The 19,578-nt window shown below is 37.4% G+C and overlaps 2 protein-coding genes and 2 non-coding genes across 5 annotated transcripts; all 4 read left to right on the forward strand.

The window, feature by feature from the left end:
- Positions 1-2,361: 2,361 nt before the first annotated feature.
- On the forward strand, positions 2,362-6,334 carry rpl17 (ribosomal protein L17). 2 transcript variants are annotated; one of them, XM_067375667.1, is made up of 7 exons: positions 2,362-2,479; positions 2,560-2,600; positions 4,765-4,899; positions 5,219-5,317; positions 5,452-5,643; positions 5,835-5,884; positions 5,999-6,334. In XM_067375667.1, the coding sequence occupies exons 1-6, from the start codon at positions 2,440-2,442 to the stop codon at positions 5,880-5,882; spliced, it is 555 nt and encodes a 184-aa protein (XP_067231768.1). In that variant the 5' UTR covers positions 2,362-2,439; the 3' UTR covers positions 5,883-5,884; positions 5,999-6,334. The 2 variants fall into 2 exon arrangements, with proteins under 2 accessions (XP_067231768.1, XP_067231767.1); XM_067375666.1 differs by lacking the exon at positions 5,999-6,334 and having other exon boundaries at positions 5,835-5,915.
- On the forward strand, positions 4,954-5,019 carry LOC137013372 (small nucleolar RNA SNORD58). The gene has a single exon (XR_010893709.1). It is a non-coding gene; the product is annotated as a small nucleolar RNA SNORD58 (small nucleolar RNA).
- LOC137013370 (small nucleolar RNA SNORD58) lies at positions 5,685-5,752 on the forward strand. Its single transcript, XR_010893708.1, has one exon. It is a non-coding gene; the product is annotated as a small nucleolar RNA SNORD58 (small nucleolar RNA).
- A 4,220-nt stretch (positions 6,335-10,554) lies between the features above and the next one.
- nkx6.1 (NK6 homeobox 1) lies at positions 10,555-13,493 on the forward strand. The gene is made up of 3 exons (XM_067376503.1): positions 10,555-11,452; positions 11,581-11,753; positions 12,496-13,493. The coding sequence occupies exons 1-3, from the start codon at positions 10,915-10,917 to the stop codon at positions 12,739-12,741; spliced, it is 957 nt and encodes a 318-aa protein (XP_067232604.1). The 5' UTR covers positions 10,555-10,914; the 3' UTR covers positions 12,742-13,493.
- The last annotated feature ends 6,085 nt before the right edge of the window (positions 13,494-19,578 follow it).

Here is a 19,578-nt window from a genome sequence, read left to right on the forward strand (position 1 = left end):
ATATCAGGATGTGCACTATATTTGCTTGGTTTTAAAGGAAGGATTAGGGTTTGAAACATTGTCAAAGGGATAGTTCACTAAAAAAAAGAAAAGAAAATTCTGTCATCTTTCACACTCAAGTTGTTCCAAACCTGTATGAATTTCTTTCTTCTGCTGAACACAAAGATATTATGAAGAATGTTGGTAACCAAACAGTTGGGCCCCATTGACTTCCATAGTAGGCTATTTTTTCCCCATGGAAGTCAATGGGGTCCTGGGACCGTTTGGTTACCAACATTCTTCAAAATATCTTATTTTGTGTTCCGCAGAAGAAAGAAATTCATATGTTTTTGGAACAGCTTGAGGGTGAACAATGACAGAATTTTCATTTTTGGGTGAACTATCTCTTTAAGCCTCATATCACACCACACCACACGAACAATAAGTTATTATTTCCTGTGCTACAAACACATTTCACGCTGTCCTTCTACATCTGACAGCTTCTTTTGTGTCGCACGAAGTACTGGACTCCTCTGACTGAAAAAAAAGAAAAAAAAAACCCTGTTAGCACCACAGATATAGGCTGTATCTATGGTTAGCACATCCTGAGCGGGCAGCACAAATCGTCAGAACACGTCCGGCTCAGAAGTAGCCTAGGTTTTTTTTTTTTTTTTTTTTTTTTTTTTAACCATTCGTAATTTTGCCCTGTGCTGACCTCTAGTGGTGAAAAAGGGGTAAACATTATTTTATTATTCCTCATGATGAAATATTTTTTTATATAGCTGAGTAAACATTTTTTTTTTAATTATTATATCTTAAATGCAACCCCTATACATTTATATTTATTGTTTTGCAAAAGATAGCTCATAGCTTACTACAGACTATTCATATATACCCTAGCTTTGAAAATTACAGGCCAGATATCGAAAACATAATATTACTTTGATATTTTAAAGATGTTATTTAAGTAGTCCAAAGTGCTCTTAACTAAATGAACTATGAGCCCCCCATCCTAAAATTTAAAAGGCAACTATATTTTCATGTATGCCTATAAAGAACCAATATATGCTGTGAAAAAATAATATTATAAATATTTGTCAAATATTATTTGCAATATATTCAATTCTCTTATGTTGTTTTTAGTACTGTTACTATTAATAAATCCATTCATTTATTTTAATATTTTTTACTTTATTATTAAATAAGTAAGTTATTGTATTGTTGGGCACCTTTACATTTTATATATTGTATTATTGAATTGTTATTGTATTAAAGGAATCTATTGATGTCCTGCTTGTGTTTCATTACAATTTATTAACTTATACAGCACTGGCTCTTCAGGTTAATGATAAAATATCAAAAGAGAGCAACCTTGATATCAACAAAAGACCTGTGAAACTTCATCAAGAACATTTCACCTCAAATACTTCATCTGGAACAATAAGGACATCTAGAAAAAAAGATTATTTTCTTTGAAACTTGGTTTAGAAATAATTTTGTTTTGGTGGACCAATTACTTATCTCCCACTGTCTTCTTTTTACTTAGATTTACAAAGATTTGATTACCAGCAGCCCCGTACTTTTCCCTCTCACCAAAAAGCTAGAAACATTAGCAACATTAGCAACTTATAAACACGTTTCTCATTTCATTGTAATAATTATAACCCCCTTTTCCAAAAAGATATTGTTTCACAACCAAATGTAACTCTTATAGACCGCAGAAATTCTGTAATGCAACTGTACTGTTTATTTTGATTTTTGATAAATACAAATTATTATTTTTTTAATATTTAAAAAATAAAGATCTTATTTATTAAAAAATAAGTGATCGAGCAGCCACTGGGTGGCGCTAGCACTTTCTCAAAGCGCTCGTTGCTACAGAAGACGTTCCACGAAGAAGTAAGAACGGATTTGTTCTCCCAGAATGCCTTTTACTTCCTCTTCCCTTCCGCGGCCTGAACGTAAGTGTCCATTAGAATCCCACTGCAGCGATGATCAAAATAATCCCTTTATATCACCGTCATCATAGACTTTTGTGTTCACATATCACATTGATATTTTTGTTTAAGTTGTATTTATCATTCTCAGAGAATATGACTCGTCGCCGAAGTAAATAAATCGTAATGTTGTGTTAGTCAGAAAATCACCCTCTCATCGCTCTGCCATTTTCTAGTCTCGGCATTGGACAGGGACTCTGTACATGAATGAAGCTACATGTGCTTCAGACCTTACAAACGAAGATAGAACTCTATTGTAAACTTAATAGATATTGAATGTAGCCATACATGGGAATTTGTGTGTATAAATTAATGTGTGTATCATGCGGTGCTCATACGGTGCGCTAGTATCATAATGGTTTATTTTCCGGACTCCTGTCAACAGTTGTATTTTTAGTTTGGTATGTTTTTCCGCCCGTTCTAACTAATTGGTATCATTGGTTTTCTCCGTAGATCTCTGAAAATGGTCCGCTACTCTCTCGACCCGGAGAACCCGACTAAATGTGAGTTGGTAGCTACTCTTTAACCATGTTTCTGTTTGTTATTAAACATGAAATAATTCAATTGTTTTTGTGTTCTACAGCATGCAAGTCGAGGGGCTCAAACCTTCGTGTTCACTTCAAGGTAAGACTTCATGTCACAATCTCAGAGGGACTGTCATGACACTGACATTCACTGATGCTTCTGGAGTGTTTTGTGATAGTGTCTGTGTGGACCAACTTAAAACTGCTCAGTTATCCTCGGAGTGTTTTTCCCCATTCATTTGAAGCATAAAGCATTTTTTGCATCGCATTTTTATGTATTGAGTCTGAGTAATTAACTACATAGCTCTATTTTGCAAACAACTTAAAATATGTTTTTATAAATGCCAATTACCCAACAGCTGTGTTGGGTAATTGGCATTTATAAAAATATATTTTAAGTTGTTTGCAAAATACAAAAATGTTTAATAGAGGCAGTGGCTGCATCTGGGTAATTTTTTTTTTGGATGCAACCAGTGCTTTATCCTTTGGTGTGACTTGAGATTCCTTGGTAATATTAGTGCATTGTATTGATAATATAAATAGCTAATTAATGGTCATTGATGGTGTTTCTTAATTGAAACTTTTTAAAAGGCACAATATGTATGACTTTCAGATTAAAATATCCAAAAACCATTAGAACAGTTATACATTTTGTTGACTGTACTTGCATTATCCCAAATGTTTCCTAGAATTTTTAAATCCAGAGAAATAAGCAATTTTTGACCAGGACACGGATCATGACCGTGCGTTGCTTATCAGTGACATCATAGCTGCGTTACCCTTGATTTCCAGTTTTATTTTGTAGAAACTATTGTTATATTGTTTTATTAGCCAAGGGAAGAATTGTTTGGATACATTTATAGACAAACTAGTCATTGTTATATAGCTCAACGCATTTAGTCTTATTGTTTGAATCTCATTTTCTTGATATTGTATTGTCTATCTGGCTTACTGCAGTGTGCAACAAGTCTTAGTAGCTGTGAGTGAACGCACAGTGTAACCTTATAACGTTTTAACACACTCAAATGTGTCTAATGCAGTGTTTCCTAACCCTGTTCCTGGAGGCACACTAAGGCCACGTCTACACTAATCCGTATATATTTGAAAAACGGAGTTTTCGTCTAAAAACGCTCTGCATCCACACTGTCGTTTTCAAACGTTTTCCAAAAGTTTCTCATTCACACTGAAATGTATGAAAACGCTTGCATCCCCCTACTGCGCATGAGTAAAGCTTTGACAAGCGTCATTTCCGCTAGGTGTTTATTTACTTTCCGGCTCTTTGAAACTTTGCGGCAATGTCAAGGAAAGGCACTGAGTTTTTTTAAATGGACCGACAGTGATATGGAATTGTTGCTGCGAGTAACACAGGAGTATAAAGTGGCCAAAGCAAGCGAGAATGTAGACTGGGAGATGTGTCTTGGCTGAATTGGTCATATGACTGCATCACATGACTAAAAATGCGTCATCGTATTCAAAAGCCTCCGTTTTCACAGTCCACACTACGACGCGAAGACAGCGTTTTCAAATTTATCCGCTTTGGAGAGCGTTTTCCAAAAGCTAATTTTTCGTTGGCTTAAAACGCCGTCTCAGTGTGGACGGAAGGCCAAAACGGAGAGAAAAAATATACGTTTTCAAATGAAAACGTATTAGTGTGGACATGGCCTAACAGTACACATTTTCCAAATCTTCCTAATCAAACACACCTGATTCAACTCATCAGTTCATTAGTAGAAACTAGGGATAAGGGAGACATTGAAAATGTGTCCTGTTGGTGTGCCTCCAGGAGCAGGGTTGGGAAACACCGGTCTAATATGATAAAACAGTGCTGCTTGACCGGAAGCAGTGACTGTGGCATAATAAAAGTTGTGCTGCTGTCAAGCTGTGTGTCGCGCTAGTCTCTCATTAGCAATCGCTCCAGCGGCTACGTTCAGCTCCCACAACACTCGGCCCTTCTCTGCTTCATACTACATCATCAAGCTACGCCTTTGTTTTGAATAGGCAACGTCTTGTGGCAAAAAACTGTTATTTGCTTCATACAAAAAATGAATGGGATTCCTACCTGACAATACTCAGCTGTTGCACTCATACCTGAATAGAATTGCAAATGCAGTGTGACTGCAATGGTTACATCTTAGAACACCTTTTTATTAATCATCAAGGGAATCGAGTGTTTTTTGAGCAGACACATTTCTAGTTACCGCTGGAGGCTGTTTTACTTGGAGTGGACTTTCATTAAATGTTGTCTTTCTGTTCCACCCCCTCAGAACACCCGCGAGACCGCCCAGGCCATCAAAGGCATGCACATCCGCAAGGCTAACAAGTACCTGAAGGATGTGATGGTGAAGCACCAGTGTGTTCCCTTCCGTCGTTACAATGGTGGTGTTGGCCGTTGTGCTCAGGTGAGGTTTTGTCCCATTCATTTAAAGCTGCCTTTTAAAACTGTTCCCTCCATGTTGCTATGATGACATCTTAGGACACCTTTGAAGTTCACCTTGAAAAATCTTCTTATTCTGAGCAACATGTACAATAACATTCAAAAGTTTGGTTTTTGTGTTAAAAAGATATTTGAAAAGCCTTTTTACACTTCTGTTTATTTGGTCAAAAATAGTAAACTTACTGTTGTGAAATCTATTTCAATATATTTGAAACTTTCAGCATTACTCAAGTCTAAATGAAATGTTTTTGCTTACTGGGGTTGTCATTATTTTCCATTTTTAGGCAAAGCAGCATAACTGGACTCAGGGACGCTGGCCCAAGAAGAGCGCAGAGTTCCTGCTCCATATGCTGAAGAATGCAGAAAGCAACGCTGAGCTCAAGGTTTGGATAAATCAATTAAACTTATTTAGGCAGCATTGTGTCTTCAGTTTATGACCATAAACTGGCTTGCATGAATGGAGCTTTACTACTGTTAGCACCCTGGCTTTATTTCATCCCACAATGTGATCCTGTAGGGTTTGGATGTAGACTCTCTGGTGATTGAGCACATCCAGGTGAACAAGGCCCCAAAGATGCGTAGACGTACTTACCGTGCCCATGGACGCATCAACCCCTACATGAGCTCCCCATGCCACATCGAAATGATCCTCACTGAGAAGGAACAGATCGTTCCCAAACCAGAGGAGGAGGTGTCTCAGAAGAAAAAGGTGTGATTGTTAATATAAAGATTAACCAACAGTTCATTTGGCTGTTATGATGACATCTTAGGACACCTTTGAACTAAGAATGAAAAGAATGCATTTTTTTCTGAGCAGCCGTTGTGCATTAAATGGAGTTGTGTGGAGGAATTTATTAGTGAATGTACATTAACCGGTGTTTGTTTTCTGTATCTCTGCAGATTTCTCAGAAGAAACTGAAGAAGCAGAAGCTTATGGCTCGGGAGTAAATGTAAATAAAGTCCAACATTCGTACTACACAATGACTCTGCTTCTTTTTTGCATTTTCAGTTATTTTACTTTAAGGCATGATGCTCAAATAAGCTTGTGCTTTAACTCCTTTTAGGAGAGAAAAATGGTCTGAGCATTCTTAGCTCCTCTGTGTCAAGCAGAAACGATGTTATTTGAAGAGCAGAACACTAGCACTTCCACCTATGGGCTTAATCAGAAGCCCAACAAATTGAAAATCACCTATTTGTGTAATATGAATGAATGAGGCATTTATATAGCGCTTTCCTATGTACTACTGTACACCAAAAGCGCTTTCCAATCATATCAGGGGTCTCTCCACATCCACCACCAGTGTGCAGCATCCACTTGGTTGATGCCACGGCAGCCACAGTACAACAGCGCCAGTGCGATCACCACACACCAGCTGTAGGTGGAGAGGAGAAAGTGTCAGAGCCAATAAACAGTGCATTTAACAAAAGAACCCAAACTGGTCACTTTATTCAGTTGAAATAATTCTTTACAGTATGTATTGTTTGTGTACCTTTCTATCTGGTGAATTGAGATCTTTGAGTGTCTTTTGACAAAGATGTTTTGTGGTGATTTGCTTGGTGGTGGGTTAAGTATGGAGTCAAATTAATGCTTTAAAGGGCACCTATTATGCCCCTTTTTACAAGATGTAATATTGGTGTTGGGTGTCCCCAGAATGTATTTGTGAAGTTTCAGCACAAAATACCCCACAGTTAATTTATTATAACCATTTGAAAATGTCATTTTTGGGGCCTGTTTTAAAAAGAGCTGTTTTGGTGTGTACCACCTTAAATATAAATGAGCTGCATATCCCCGCCCTGCCTTTGGATGAGGGCGTAACTTGCATACTTATGGAAATAAACAGTCGGTAATGCAGAATGGCTGAGAACGAGAGACCCGCTGTTTTGTATGGCATTCAGCCGTACATGTTTGAACCGGAATCAGACCCAGATGATGAAGAGACTCCGGCAGAAGAAACACAATTGAGAATGGAGCAGGACGTCTCTGAATGGTTATGATACATTTATGTACTTATAGAGTTTTAATCGCGTCCCCTTTGCAATTATGGATGTGCAACACACACACACACACACACACTGTGATAACGTTCGCGCAATTTTTTGAAACTACAAACACAAATACTGTGATAACGTTTGCTAAGTACGTTAGATACACACTATACAAACAAGGTTTAAATTATATACACAGACATTCTACGACGACGACAACAACTTTAGACGCATTTGTTATTGAATTGGCTGACATCGACTGAAATGACTATTTGCTCAAAAAACATTAAATACACTTACTTCTTCTGGAGGTGACGTTGGATCGCGAACAGTAGGCAACGATCCACACTTGAGGATTAACTTTGAAGCAAGACCTGCTTTGAATTGACCCTCGTTCTCAAAACAGTCAGTCAAAAAATGATTCGCGCAAACATAAACGTATTTTGGAATTTTGAGTGGCGCCTTTCCTTCGTAAATAAAATCCATCCACTGTGTTTTCAGTGGCTCTGATGTCGGAAGTAAGTGAAAACTACTATGTTCATTATTACATCCCACAACAGAACACTTATGTTTCTTAGGAGACATTACCGGCTGTCGCTGAAACAATGGAGGATGGTTGACAGATCACCGACGGCAGGGTCTATGCCAAAACCAGATTGTCAATCAAACCACGTGGGTGGGGCTTAGCGCAATTCTACGTCACAGTGAGAGCAATCTTAGAACAGGGCGTTCTGAGACAGTGCTTATGAATTATTGAGATTGTAAAAAAACCACTGAGTGGATTTTTCTCATTATAGGGTGGTTTTGCTCACACACTGCCAACACACATTTATGGTCAAATACCAGTGAATTTTGCATAATAGGTGCCCTTTAAAGTTTTGCACAAAAATAAAGTTTTGCAAAACAAAAAATGAATTGAGCAATAAAATGTTTTGCAAACAAAAAGAATTGCAAAGGAAAAGTATTGAGCAGAAAAAAAGTTTTGCAAACAAAAATAATAAATTGCAAAATAAAATAACGTAGTGCAAAAATAAAAATATAATCAATTACAAAAATCAATGACCGCTGTAATACTATTTTATCTTTCCCACACATTTTTCATGCTCAAACCTACTAAATCATTTGCAACGCTCATTTTATTCTGCGTTTCAGTCAAGCATGCGCTCACGATACCGGTTTTCCTTTGCGCTGCACTTTTCTGCGCGGTTCTCTTTATGGCACTGGTTTGACTTGGGGGTGGAGTCAAGAAACAGGGGCACGCCTCCGCGAAACACGTCATCGGCAGGAGACGCAGATCGGAACAGAACAGATCATGCATAGAGACAGAGCGCATTTATTATAATCTGAAAACCACACCCACCGGGTGTCCAACCTCTCCAGGCTGCCGCCTTGTCTTTTCTGACTCATTACAAAAAACAGAACAACGCCTAAAAGGTGCTATGTGACAAGGTGTACAGCTAACAAGCTAAAAAACCCAGAAATAAGTTTTTATAAGCTGTTGACCCCAAAAAACGAATGTTTAAGGACACAAAAGTGGATACAGGCAGTGAGACAGAGCACAACGAGTCATATTACTATAAGAAATACATTGGAGGGGGTCGTAATCAGCGACAACATATGCTAAACAAACCAACAACAACAAACCATTCATTATTTTTAACCATGTCAAAGAATTATTTCACCTGTCGCCGATTACGTTCCCCTCCAATGCATTTCGCGGGGGTGTGCCCCCGTTTCTTGACTCCACCCCCACGTCAAACCAGTGCCATAAAGAGAACAGCACAGAAAAGTGCATCGCAAAGGAAAACCGGTATCGTGAGCGCACGCTTGACTAAAACGCAGAATAAAATGAGCGTTGCAAATGATTTAGTAGGTTTGAGCATGAAAAATGTGTGGCAAAGATAAAATATGATTACAGCTGTCATTGATTTTTTTGTAATTGATTATATTTTTATTTTTGCACTACTTTATTTTATTTTGCAATTTATTACTTTTGGTTGCAAAACATTTTTTATTGCTCTATTCTTTTTTGTGTTTCGCAAAACTTTAAGGCATTAATTTGACTCCATAGAAATTTCCTTAGTCTAATTATTTGATTCTCAATAGTTTTAAATGCGTTCTTGTATAATCAAATGTTACAAGAATTATGCAGTGATCATATTGCCAACCAGAATATGCCTGATTACAGGTATGTTTATAGACAAACAAACTGACATTTTTATTTGTATATAGATAGATGAAATTGAACATTACATCACTTATAAACCGTTTTGCTATTTTGCACGATATCCGTGCAGTTAAGTACCAGAAGGCATGACGCTAGGTTGAACATTAGAGGGCGCTGCAGTACCGCAAAATAATGATGGCAAGAGTTTTTCTCTTGAGGGACTCCGTTCAGGTTATGTATATATGGAGGTAATGCAGTCAAAGGAAATTAACTTTTTTTTTTTTTGAGTTAAAATTAAAACTTGTGAATTCCACTGTTCCTCATCTTGGGATATTTTGCACTTTTTTTCTGTTTTTGAGTTTATATTCCTCAAATAATTGAGCCTATTTTTCAGTAAAATTATGCACTACAATAGTATATACATATTTGTAACTGATAGCTTTTGTAAATCTTTGAATCCCATTTGTGTGAATAGAGAGGTAGACGTTCTATGCAAATATGCGAATATACCACTGTAAACATGAATTAGGGAATATTTAATGCAACAGGAGGGTTGCTTTAGTTGCCACATCCCTATGCTATTTCACTCTTTGACCACAAGGTGGTGCATCGATTAGCCCTTTGCATTATTAGGTTATAAACCTGAGATGGACTAGGGCAGCATTGACAAATGCATCAATACATAATGACACAAAAAATAGTTTTCCTTTAGTTGTCTTGCATCACTTACTTGAATAATATTATATAACAAGTCAACCTCTTTATTTTTAATGATGATTGTGTTTTGTAAATTAGATTATCCAAATAGCATATCTTGATGCACAGCCTTCTGTTCTGTGGCTGGCATTTGAGCATAGGGAGAAATACAGAACCTTAAAGCTGCAGCTGTGAGTTTCTAATATTTCACTTGTATTCAAACAAGCGCTTAGTTTATTTAGAAGACACCAAATAATACAATAATCTGCCAAATGCAAATAACAACTCCAATATCAAATTGAAAAAAAAAATTGCATGGCAGAAGGTTTTGAAGAGAATGTGAGAAATACATTTACCTAGGAGCTCTAAGTTGAAGTAAAATGATAGTGTTTATTCAAGCCTCATCATTCAGTGATTGTGTTGTGATTTATCTGGAGTGTTTAAGCGCTGTCCACAGAGACTTTTAAGCTCATAAGATATCCGACTGCCTCACATGACCGGCACGCATGCAGATGCCCCTTTATTTAAGAAATAGATCTCAAATTGACTAGATTGATTTTGTCCCCTTTTTGTATTTAATAGTGGGTCGGATGGCAGCTCTTTTAATGTGCAAATGAGAACCAATGAGGACAGACTCCTAAATTCAGTTCAGACAGAGCCACTCAGCTGACACGGACCGCGTCACCTCCGGGCTTAGCCAATCACACCCCACCGAGCCCCTCTACTTTCCCAGGCACGCTCTCAAAGTTTTGACTTTTTGCAGCAAAAGACAGCAGGTTGATGAAAATGTTTTATTATCTTCCAGATCTTCATGTGAACTCCCCAGAAAGACTCTCTTTTTATTTATAGATTTCATAACACTGCATCTTTGAAAGGACGGCGCTCTGTTGTATCATGCCATATTCGCAAGATCTGAAAGAAGGGAATGGATTTTGCCAGAGGAGATGGGTTTGAAGCTTCAGTACTACATCTGATGGGGATTTTTTAGAGAAAGTACTTTTTATCTGAAGGCTTGAGAGCGTGAGGTATTTTGTTTTCTTTTCTTCCTCTCATTCAGTATTCTACGTTTGTTTCGAAAGGTTTTTCTTTCCTTTTTGCGCAATATTTAGTTAAAGTTATAGTTTCTTGGTTATGTTAGCGGTGGGGCAAATGGACGGGTCTCGCCAGAGCGCTTTCCTACTCAATACCCCACCTTTGGCTGCTTTACATAGTATGACCGAAATGAAGACACCACTTTACCCAGCCTACCCGTTATCTTCCACTGGACCAGCATCCTCCACTTCACCGACAGCTACCTCTCCGAATCCAGGTGGTATCCCCGTCTCGTCCCCGGGGATCAAAACATCCACTGGACTTTCAACTCTTGGATCACCCCAGCAGTGCGCGATCGCCACACCTCACGGAATAAACGACATCCTCAGTCGACCCTCGGTGGTCGCCGGAGCGGCTGCGGCATCTTCTCCCGCAGGAATCTTGTCTGGACTGCCCCGTTTCAGCAGCCTGAGTCCACCGCCTCCTCCAGGGCTGTATTTCAGCCCCAGTGCCGCGGCCGTGGCGGTGGCTCGCTATCCGAAACCTCTGACAGACCTTCCAGGCAGAACCCCGATATTCTGGCCTGGAGTTATGCAAAGCCCACACTGGAGAGACGCCAGATTTGCATGTTCACCGCGTAAGTGCTCGACTAATTCGTGATTAACTTTCTTGAAGACTGTTTAGGCTACTCGTGCAAAATATTACTTGTTAACAATAAGCAAAAACATAATTATAACATGATTTTTCTATGTTGCCTCCCTACAGATCAAAACTCAGTGCTGCTGGACAAAGATGGGAAAAGGAAACACACGCGACCAACGTTTTCCGGGCAGCAAATTTTTGCTCTGGAAAAAACATTCGAGCAAACGAAATATTTAGCTGGACCTGAGAGAGCACGGTTGGCCTACTCTTTAGGAATGACAGAGAGCCAAGTCAAGGTAAGAGAGTCCTATGTATGACAAGGAAAACATAGTAATTTATTCAATGTTTAGCTGGCCTATTAAAAAGGAAAATTAGATGTGGGATAGGCTTAATAAATGTGTTCATTCAAACCTTCCTATATCTGTTCATTTACAACTTTTATATATAGGCCTGCATATTTATTTCTCTACAGCAATATTTAAATTTAATGCAACGTTGCAAAAATGCGTTTCAATTTCTATTATTTTCATCCACATCAAAGTTATTCACTCATTAAGTTATCATAAAACAAATCATTTTGTAAAAATTGCAATATGCACCACTGCAATTGTTTTATTGCAATAATTTAAGTGGGCTACATTTAGGACGCCAGAAAAACCGGTCGTTTTTTTCTCGTTAATATAGGCCTAGTTTAAATATGATTTAATATCTTATATATTCTCTGAATATAGACTTTATAGACTTGGAGAGAAGGAGGTTTGGATACAAATAGCCTAAAGAGCTCTGTTCAATATATATATATATATATATATATATATATCTATATATATATATATATATATATATATATATATATATAGGCTATATTTAAACTAGCCTCTTCAGGTTAGGCGGGAAAAATCTGTTTAATTTGTTTGACATTGTTTCTGTGAGACATGTTGTTATAATTCCTATTTTGTATGCTGACTTTTTGATTGAGTTAAATCCTAACTTCTGTGTGGATTAAAATACGTTTTTATCTCATTTTCAATTGTAAAGGTGTGGTTTCAAAACCGAAGAACAAAATGGAGAAAACGGCACGCGGCTGAAATGGCCTCGGCGAAGAAAAAACAAGATTCAGAGACCGAAAGGCTGAAAGGGGCCTCGGAAAACGAAGACGACGACGACGACTACAACAAACCTTTAGACCCAAACTCGGACGATGAAAAAATAACGCAGTTACTGAAAAAACACAAACCAAACTCAGCTCTTATCATTCACACGTCGGAAAACGAGAGCTCGTAAAATGGAAGCGGGAGATGGGTTGTCAAATTCTTCAAGAAGTGTCAAAAATAATGTAGGCTACTGTTTTTCACCAAGTTTGAGCTCTGGTTTGAGAGGAAGGATGCAAATCAGAGGAATATGCACTATTGGTGGAGCTGAACGTGCATCAGTGTCTGCAATAGACACAATTCAACGTAAAGACAACGGTACATTTTTTTGTAAATTAACAGCGTGAGTTGTATCGCATAGGAATTATATTACTGTGAATATTTATGTGTAAAATATTTTGAATAGTAAACATGGCAGAAATCGTTCACTTCGCCTGAGTTTAATTTTTGGTTTAGGCTTTGTGATTTGCATTTTCATATCATTAATTTGTATAGCTGCTTATCACCCTGATTTTTTTTTTTTTTTTTTTTTTTTTTCAAGGGATACAAGTTGCCTCAGCCCTTTGGTCCTTAAAAATAATCAACCATGGAAATATAGAATAACTTTCAGAATTTACCACTGATGGTTAAAGACCAGGCTAAGCGACAGGCTAAATTGAGGCTCAGTCAACAGATTGATCTGGCCATAACAAGTGTAAATATAAACAAACACCTAACCATATATTTGTAATATAATGCATAGTGTTCGTCTCCCAATGTTAGAATGTTTCTTTAATTTTTTTTTCATGATTAATTTATGATATTTTAAGTTTGTAACAGTGTTTGAATCCTGCATAATGCGCCTTGCAGGTTGTGTATTGCACTTTTATTTAATAAAATGTTAAACATGGGATATTTTTTCTTTCTGTTATTATTAAATCGAATATAAATATTTTGTGAATAAACTACAACAAAGTTTTCAAGTATTAATAAATATGCTTGCCGATGATTGATTAATTATTGAATATTTCGCTTCGGTAGCTAAGAAGTTTTCACTTTTAAGGAGCTATCGATATGGCAACGCTTGATCAAATGTATTTTATATATAGGCCTATAATATAAATAATTTTTATAATTATTATTCGTTATTTGACAATATCAACACAACGATGTGTTTCATTTCAGTAATTGAATAAGCATGTTATGCGTTATTGCTCTGTGTGAACTCATTTTTACCTAATTGAAGACTCTAAAACTAATTTACTAGATTTTCGATAAATTTTCGTTCATTGAGAAATGACAGTAAAAAGCTATTGTCATAACTGGCGGGATAATGGAAGTAGAAAGCGTTTTTTTGGTGGTCTTCAGCTGAGCGCGTCACAGCTTCAATATGTCAGCTGATTCGCGCGATTAGATCACCATGTTCTTTGGAAATTGAAAATCACTCAACCGATTTGTTCTCAACAAACCAACAGATATTTTTAATTTATAAGGTGAGGTGATGCACCATGCACAGTTGTACTATCAGAAAATATGTTGAGCTTATTTTGAAAGTATTTTTGAAGGACAGCAGGTCCAGTGCTACTCCACAGGTTATCAACCAAAATGAATCCTTTTGCTGCGAGGGAGCATTATCTATTATGTTAGCCTACATTTATCATTGTAGACAGAACTACAGTTAAACTCAAAAAATAATTTTAAAAACACTCTGAATTTAATTATTCTTTACACATTTATTCGTTTTACTAATTTAATTATTTAGATTTTGATGCGCAACTCAGATTATAACAATAAGGGTCCATAAAGGGTTGCCAAAAGAACGAAATAGTTTAAAACTGTTATTAATCTGGAAAAACAATATGACCACGTGAGGAAGGACAGCTTTTAGCTGTTCAGCATTTTGCACGTTATCAAATTGACAAAGGCGACTAACTTAATCTGTCTCATGCACTTGGCAAGGATGTGTGGCTCAGTGCATCAGTGCATGTTTGAAATAAAACATTATAGGCTGAATAAATAACTAAAAAAATAATTCTACCATAAAAGAAATATATTTATATAGGCCCTATATAAAATATACAAAGAAGCAAAATGCCTGATGATTTGGTGCATCACAGGAAACTGAAAATTTCCTGTGATGAAATTGAAACTGTCACTGTTCTGTGATGAAATGGCATTTTAACAAATACGGTAAAAATGATCACTGCCATTCCCTAAACATAAAATGTTTTTGTAATTTACACGCGTGACGCGTAAAGTTGGAAATCTGAGAACAAGCTATAGATTTTCAAGCTAGAGTGTCTAATCGAGAGCGTGCAGAATATTTCCAATTTGCAAATGGAGAAAGTTTATACTAATAAAATAAAATTAAACAGTCTTTCTAAGCACGTTCAATTTTGCCTTCTTTTTTTCTTTCTGTTTTCCCCCCCTCAATTTTCCAATACTCAGCTTTTTCAATTTCATTTTTATGCAATAAGTCCGTTTTCAATTTACAACAATTTCTCTTTTATTCTGTAGTTGCGTCTAAATGACTTTACCCAGAAGGGCTTTGACTTTCCAATAATAATAATAATAATAATAATAATAATAATAATAATAATAATTTAAAAAGAAAGAAAAAAAAAAAAAACAGAAATTGGAGAACTCTTTCAATACGAAAACTTCAATGTTTATTTTTCTTATTTTCTATATCCGTTCAACGGTTCGTCTTGTTTTACAAGAACATCGATGTTGTTTTCATTGCATTGGTTATTATTATCATATGCTCAAGATTTCAGCATGTCAAACTCTAATGAATCTATCCTTATTTTGCTACATGTGTAGGCCAATGACCTGATGTCAATAAGGTATCAAATTACTGTTGAGCAAGAGCTTAATGAACTCTCATCTACAACAATTAATCTCTGATTGCTTCACATTAAAATACATTCATGAATATGCTCATTAGCATCCTTACTGTACAAAGCTATTTCAGATGAGGACATCATGAAATGAGCTAATACAAAAGAATAAACAATGCTGAATGGCGACTGAAAATTAGTGAAAGTAAATGATTTTGAACACATCAACATTTATTTACAATAGCTACTAAATGAACAATAATAGGCTAAATAAGTTTTGAGTTATTTTTAATTTTGTATGAATTATTTTAAGATGAATGTGTGTGAATGTAGCAGTGGGGTTAAATTGACCCATGTTTTCTAAACCAATTCCTCTTCATTTATGGAAGCAATGATTAAGTGAACAATACTTCATTGTAGATGTTATAGACAAATTTCTACATTAATTTGAACTCAAACACTTGCATGTAGCGTTCATTTTTTACAGTGCATTTTGAGCGAGATGAGGAGGCAGAGCTGGTGGACCAGGCATATATAGGAAAGACCTGGTTCTGCTAGCTTGCTCATTCTAGGTAGAATTATGATCCATCACTGTGGTCCAGGTGTGGTGAACATGGCGTCTCTTCCTCAGGGGAGATATCTTAGCATCTGCTGAGTGCCTGCTGATGTAGTGCTGTGCTGCTCCAGGAACAGCGCTGGGGCTGCAGCTGGCCACATGATCCTGGGTCAGTCCTGCTCTCCCATCAGACACTTGTTGTAAGTGAGGTTAATTAGTTGAGAAATAGCAGTTGCCTCTCACAGCCCTTACCTGAGTAGACACGCATATTGGAAATGCACAACTTATCACCACAATTTTACTGCGGCATTCAGAAATTAAATTCAAGTGCCTTTTCCTGAATTTAAATTGGGCTGCAAAATTGTCATTTGACTCTGAATGCATAATTAAAATGAGTTGAAATTCAAAGAAATTCACATAACTGCACATTTTACTTAATTTTGAAGAAAAAAACAACAACTTTATGGATGGAAAGTTTAAAAGTTTAAAAGTTTCTCTGACAGACAGACAGACAGACAGACAGAGATAGATAGATAGATAGATAGATAGACAGACAGACAGACAGACAGACAGACAGACAGACAGACAGAGATAGATAGATAGATAGACAGACAGACAGACAGACAGACAGACAGAGATAGATAGATAGATAGATAGATAGATAGATAGATAGATAGATAGATAGATAGATAGATAGATAGATAGATAGATAGATAGACAGACAGACAGACAGACAGTCAGACAGACAAACAAACAAACAAACAAACAAACAAACAAACAGAGTTAGACAGACAGACATACCATAGATAGATAGATAGATAGATAGATAGATAGATAGACAGACAGACAGACAGACCATAGATAGATAGATACACAGACAGACAGACAGACAGACAGACAAACCATAGATAGATAGACAAACAGACAGACCATAGATAGATAGATAGATAGATAGATAGATAGATAGATAGATAGATAGATAGATAGATAGATAGATAGATAGACAGACAGACAGACCGACTAGAGATAGGCAGACAGACAGACAGACAGACCAGAGATAGATAGACAAACAGACAGACCATAGATAGAGATAGATAGATAGACAGACAGACAGACAGACCATAGATAGATAGATACACAGACAGACAGACAGACAGACAGACCAGAGATAGATAGGTAGATAGACAGACAGACAGACCGACTAGAGATAGACAGACAGACAGACAGACAGACCAGAGATAGATAGATAGATAGATAGACAGACAGACAGACCATAGATAGATAGATACAAAGACAGACAGACAGACAGACCAGAGATAGATAGACAAACAGACAGACCATAGATAGATAGATAGATAGATACAAAGACAGACAGACCATAGATAGATAGATACAAAGACAGACAGACAGACAGACCAGAGATAGATAGACAAACAGACAGACCATAGATAGATAGATAGATAGATACAAAGACAGACAGACAGACAGACAGACCAGAGATAGATAAGTAGATAGACAGACAGACAGACAGACAGACAGAGATAGACAGACAGACAGAAGCCGCTTTTCCACCATCGGGCTGAACAGTTCTCATTGCGTAACTGTTCCATTCCGTGCCGATCCGGACCAGCTGGTACGGTTCCGGTTTCGTTTTCCACTGTGGGGCTGATAATGGCCGGTCTTTGGAATGCCTTGGCAACGCAACGTTTTACTTATGATATGAGATATAATAACAACCGCGTTATGGCGGATGATAAGATTTCTTTTAATTTTATTATTAATTTGTGTTTATGTCGTTCAAATAGAGAGCTTGGCCAGCTACGGAGAAACTGGTAGCCAAGCAACTGACAAGTGACCAATCCTGTGTGTCGACATCACTTCACAGATTCTACCAGCATGATTCAGTGTGCCGAGAATTCCGGGCCGAGAACAGTTTGTAAGCATGCCGTGCCTTACCAGGCTCCAGTGAAAACACAACTGGAACCATTCCTTACCATTCTAAGAACCGTTCGGCCCGACAGTGGCTAGACAGAGATGGACAGACAAAGACAGACAGACCAGAGATAGATTGACAGACAGACAGACAGACCAGAGATAGGCAGACAGACAGACAGACAGACAGACCAAAATAGATAGATAGACAGACAGACAGACCAAAATAGATAGATAGACAGACAGACAGACCAGAGATAGGCAGACAGACAGACAGACCAAAATAGATAGATAGACAGACAGACAGACCAAAATAGATAGATAGACAGACAGACAGACCAGAGATAGGCAGACAGACAGACAGATAGGTGGACCAGAAATAGATAGGTAGACAGACAGACAGACAGACAGACAGACAGACCAAAGACAGTCAGACAGACAGACAGACAGACCAGAAATATATAGACAGACAGACAGACAAACCGACCGACCAACCAGAAACAGACAAACCGACCAGAGACAGACAGACAGACCAGAGATAGGCAGACAGACAGACAAACCAGAAACAGATAGACAGACAGACAGACAGACAGACCAGAGATAGGCAGACAGACACACAGACAGACATACAGACCAAAGACAGTCAGACAGACCAGAAATATATAGACAGACAGACAGACAAACCGACCGACCAACCAGAAACAGACAAACTGACCAGAGACAGACAGACAGACAGACAGACAGACCAGAGACAGACAGACAGACCAGATATAGGCAGACAGACAGACAGACAAACCAGAAACAGATAGACAGACAGACAGACAGACCAGAGATAGATAGATAGATAGACAGACCATAGATGGATAGATAGATAGACAGACAGACAGACAGACCGACCAACCAGAGACAGACAGACAGAGTAGAGAAAGACAGACAGACCAAAGACAATCAGACAGACAGACAGACAGACAGACCGACCGACCAGAGATAGATATATAGACAGAAAAATGAGAAAATTGTGCCAATAAACTACACAAAAAAATAGAAGATTCAACATAAAACAACATCTAGACAAAGCTTTTTTTGTACAGTCACCTGAATCTGAGGAAAATTCAAGAGGAGATAATCACAGGACAACCCTTTGCAGAAAGGATATTCATGTTTGAAAGAATAAAGAATAACTTCAAGCAACAAACAAACAAGCGATAGATAGATAGATAGATAGATAGATAGATAGATAGATAGATAGATAGATAGATAGATAGATAGATAGATAGATAGATAGATTAGTATATTTCAGATTATATATTTAATTAATGTTATTAGTGGAGAAGCTCTGTCACGTCTTCAGCAATAGTGACATTGAACAGGAGAGAGATTGAGGATTATGGGTAAATTTCAGTTCCTGTCATTCCAGTTCATACCTGAGGGGTGTGGCCTTTTAAATTCAAATTCTGGCTCATTAATTGAAAGGAAGCCATTTCTTATTTTCAATTCTGAATATTGCATAACTCTGGTCTGTTCTAAATGGATTCATCTCATCTGTACTTCATGAGTTCCCACACTCAGTGTTTTCTCCACACATATCTTCATCCATGGCACTCGGTAAGATGTCTTTTGACATAGTGATGTGACTAATTTGCTGATAACTGTGTGTTTTGGA

The sequence above is a fragment of the Chanodichthys erythropterus genome, chromosome 22 (genome assembly GCF_024489055.1).
Source record: "Chanodichthys erythropterus isolate Z2021 chromosome 22, ASM2448905v1, whole genome shotgun sequence".
Classification (NCBI taxonomy): domain Eukaryota; kingdom Metazoa; phylum Chordata; class Actinopteri; order Cypriniformes; family Xenocyprididae; genus Chanodichthys; species Chanodichthys erythropterus.

Excerpts from the sequence above, each read along its gene's own strand:
- rpl17 (XM_067375667.1), top strand. The coding sequence starts at position 2,440 with ATGGTCCGCTACTCTCTCGACCCGGAGAACCCGACTAAAT. Across the intron at positions 2,601-4,764 it reads ACCTTCGTGTTCACTTCAAG|AACACCCGCGAGACCGCCCA; the intron begins GTAAGACTTCAT and ends CCACCCCCTCAG. Across the intron at positions 4,900-5,218 it reads GTGTTGGCCGTTGTGCTCAG|GCAAAGCAGCATAACTGGAC; the intron begins GTGAGGTTTTGT and ends TTCCATTTTTAG.
- nkx6.1 (XM_067376503.1), top strand. The coding sequence starts at position 10,915 with ATGTTAGCGGTGGGGCAAATGGACGGGTCTCGCCAGAGCGCTTTCCTA. Across the intron at positions 11,453-11,580 it reads CAGATTTGCATGTTCACCGC|ATCAAAACTCAGTGCTGCTG; the intron begins GTAAGTGCTCGA and ends GCCTCCCTACAG. Across the intron at positions 11,754-12,495 it reads TGACAGAGAGCCAAGTCAAG|GTGTGGTTTCAAAACCGAAG; the intron begins GTAAGAGAGTCC and ends TCAATTGTAAAG.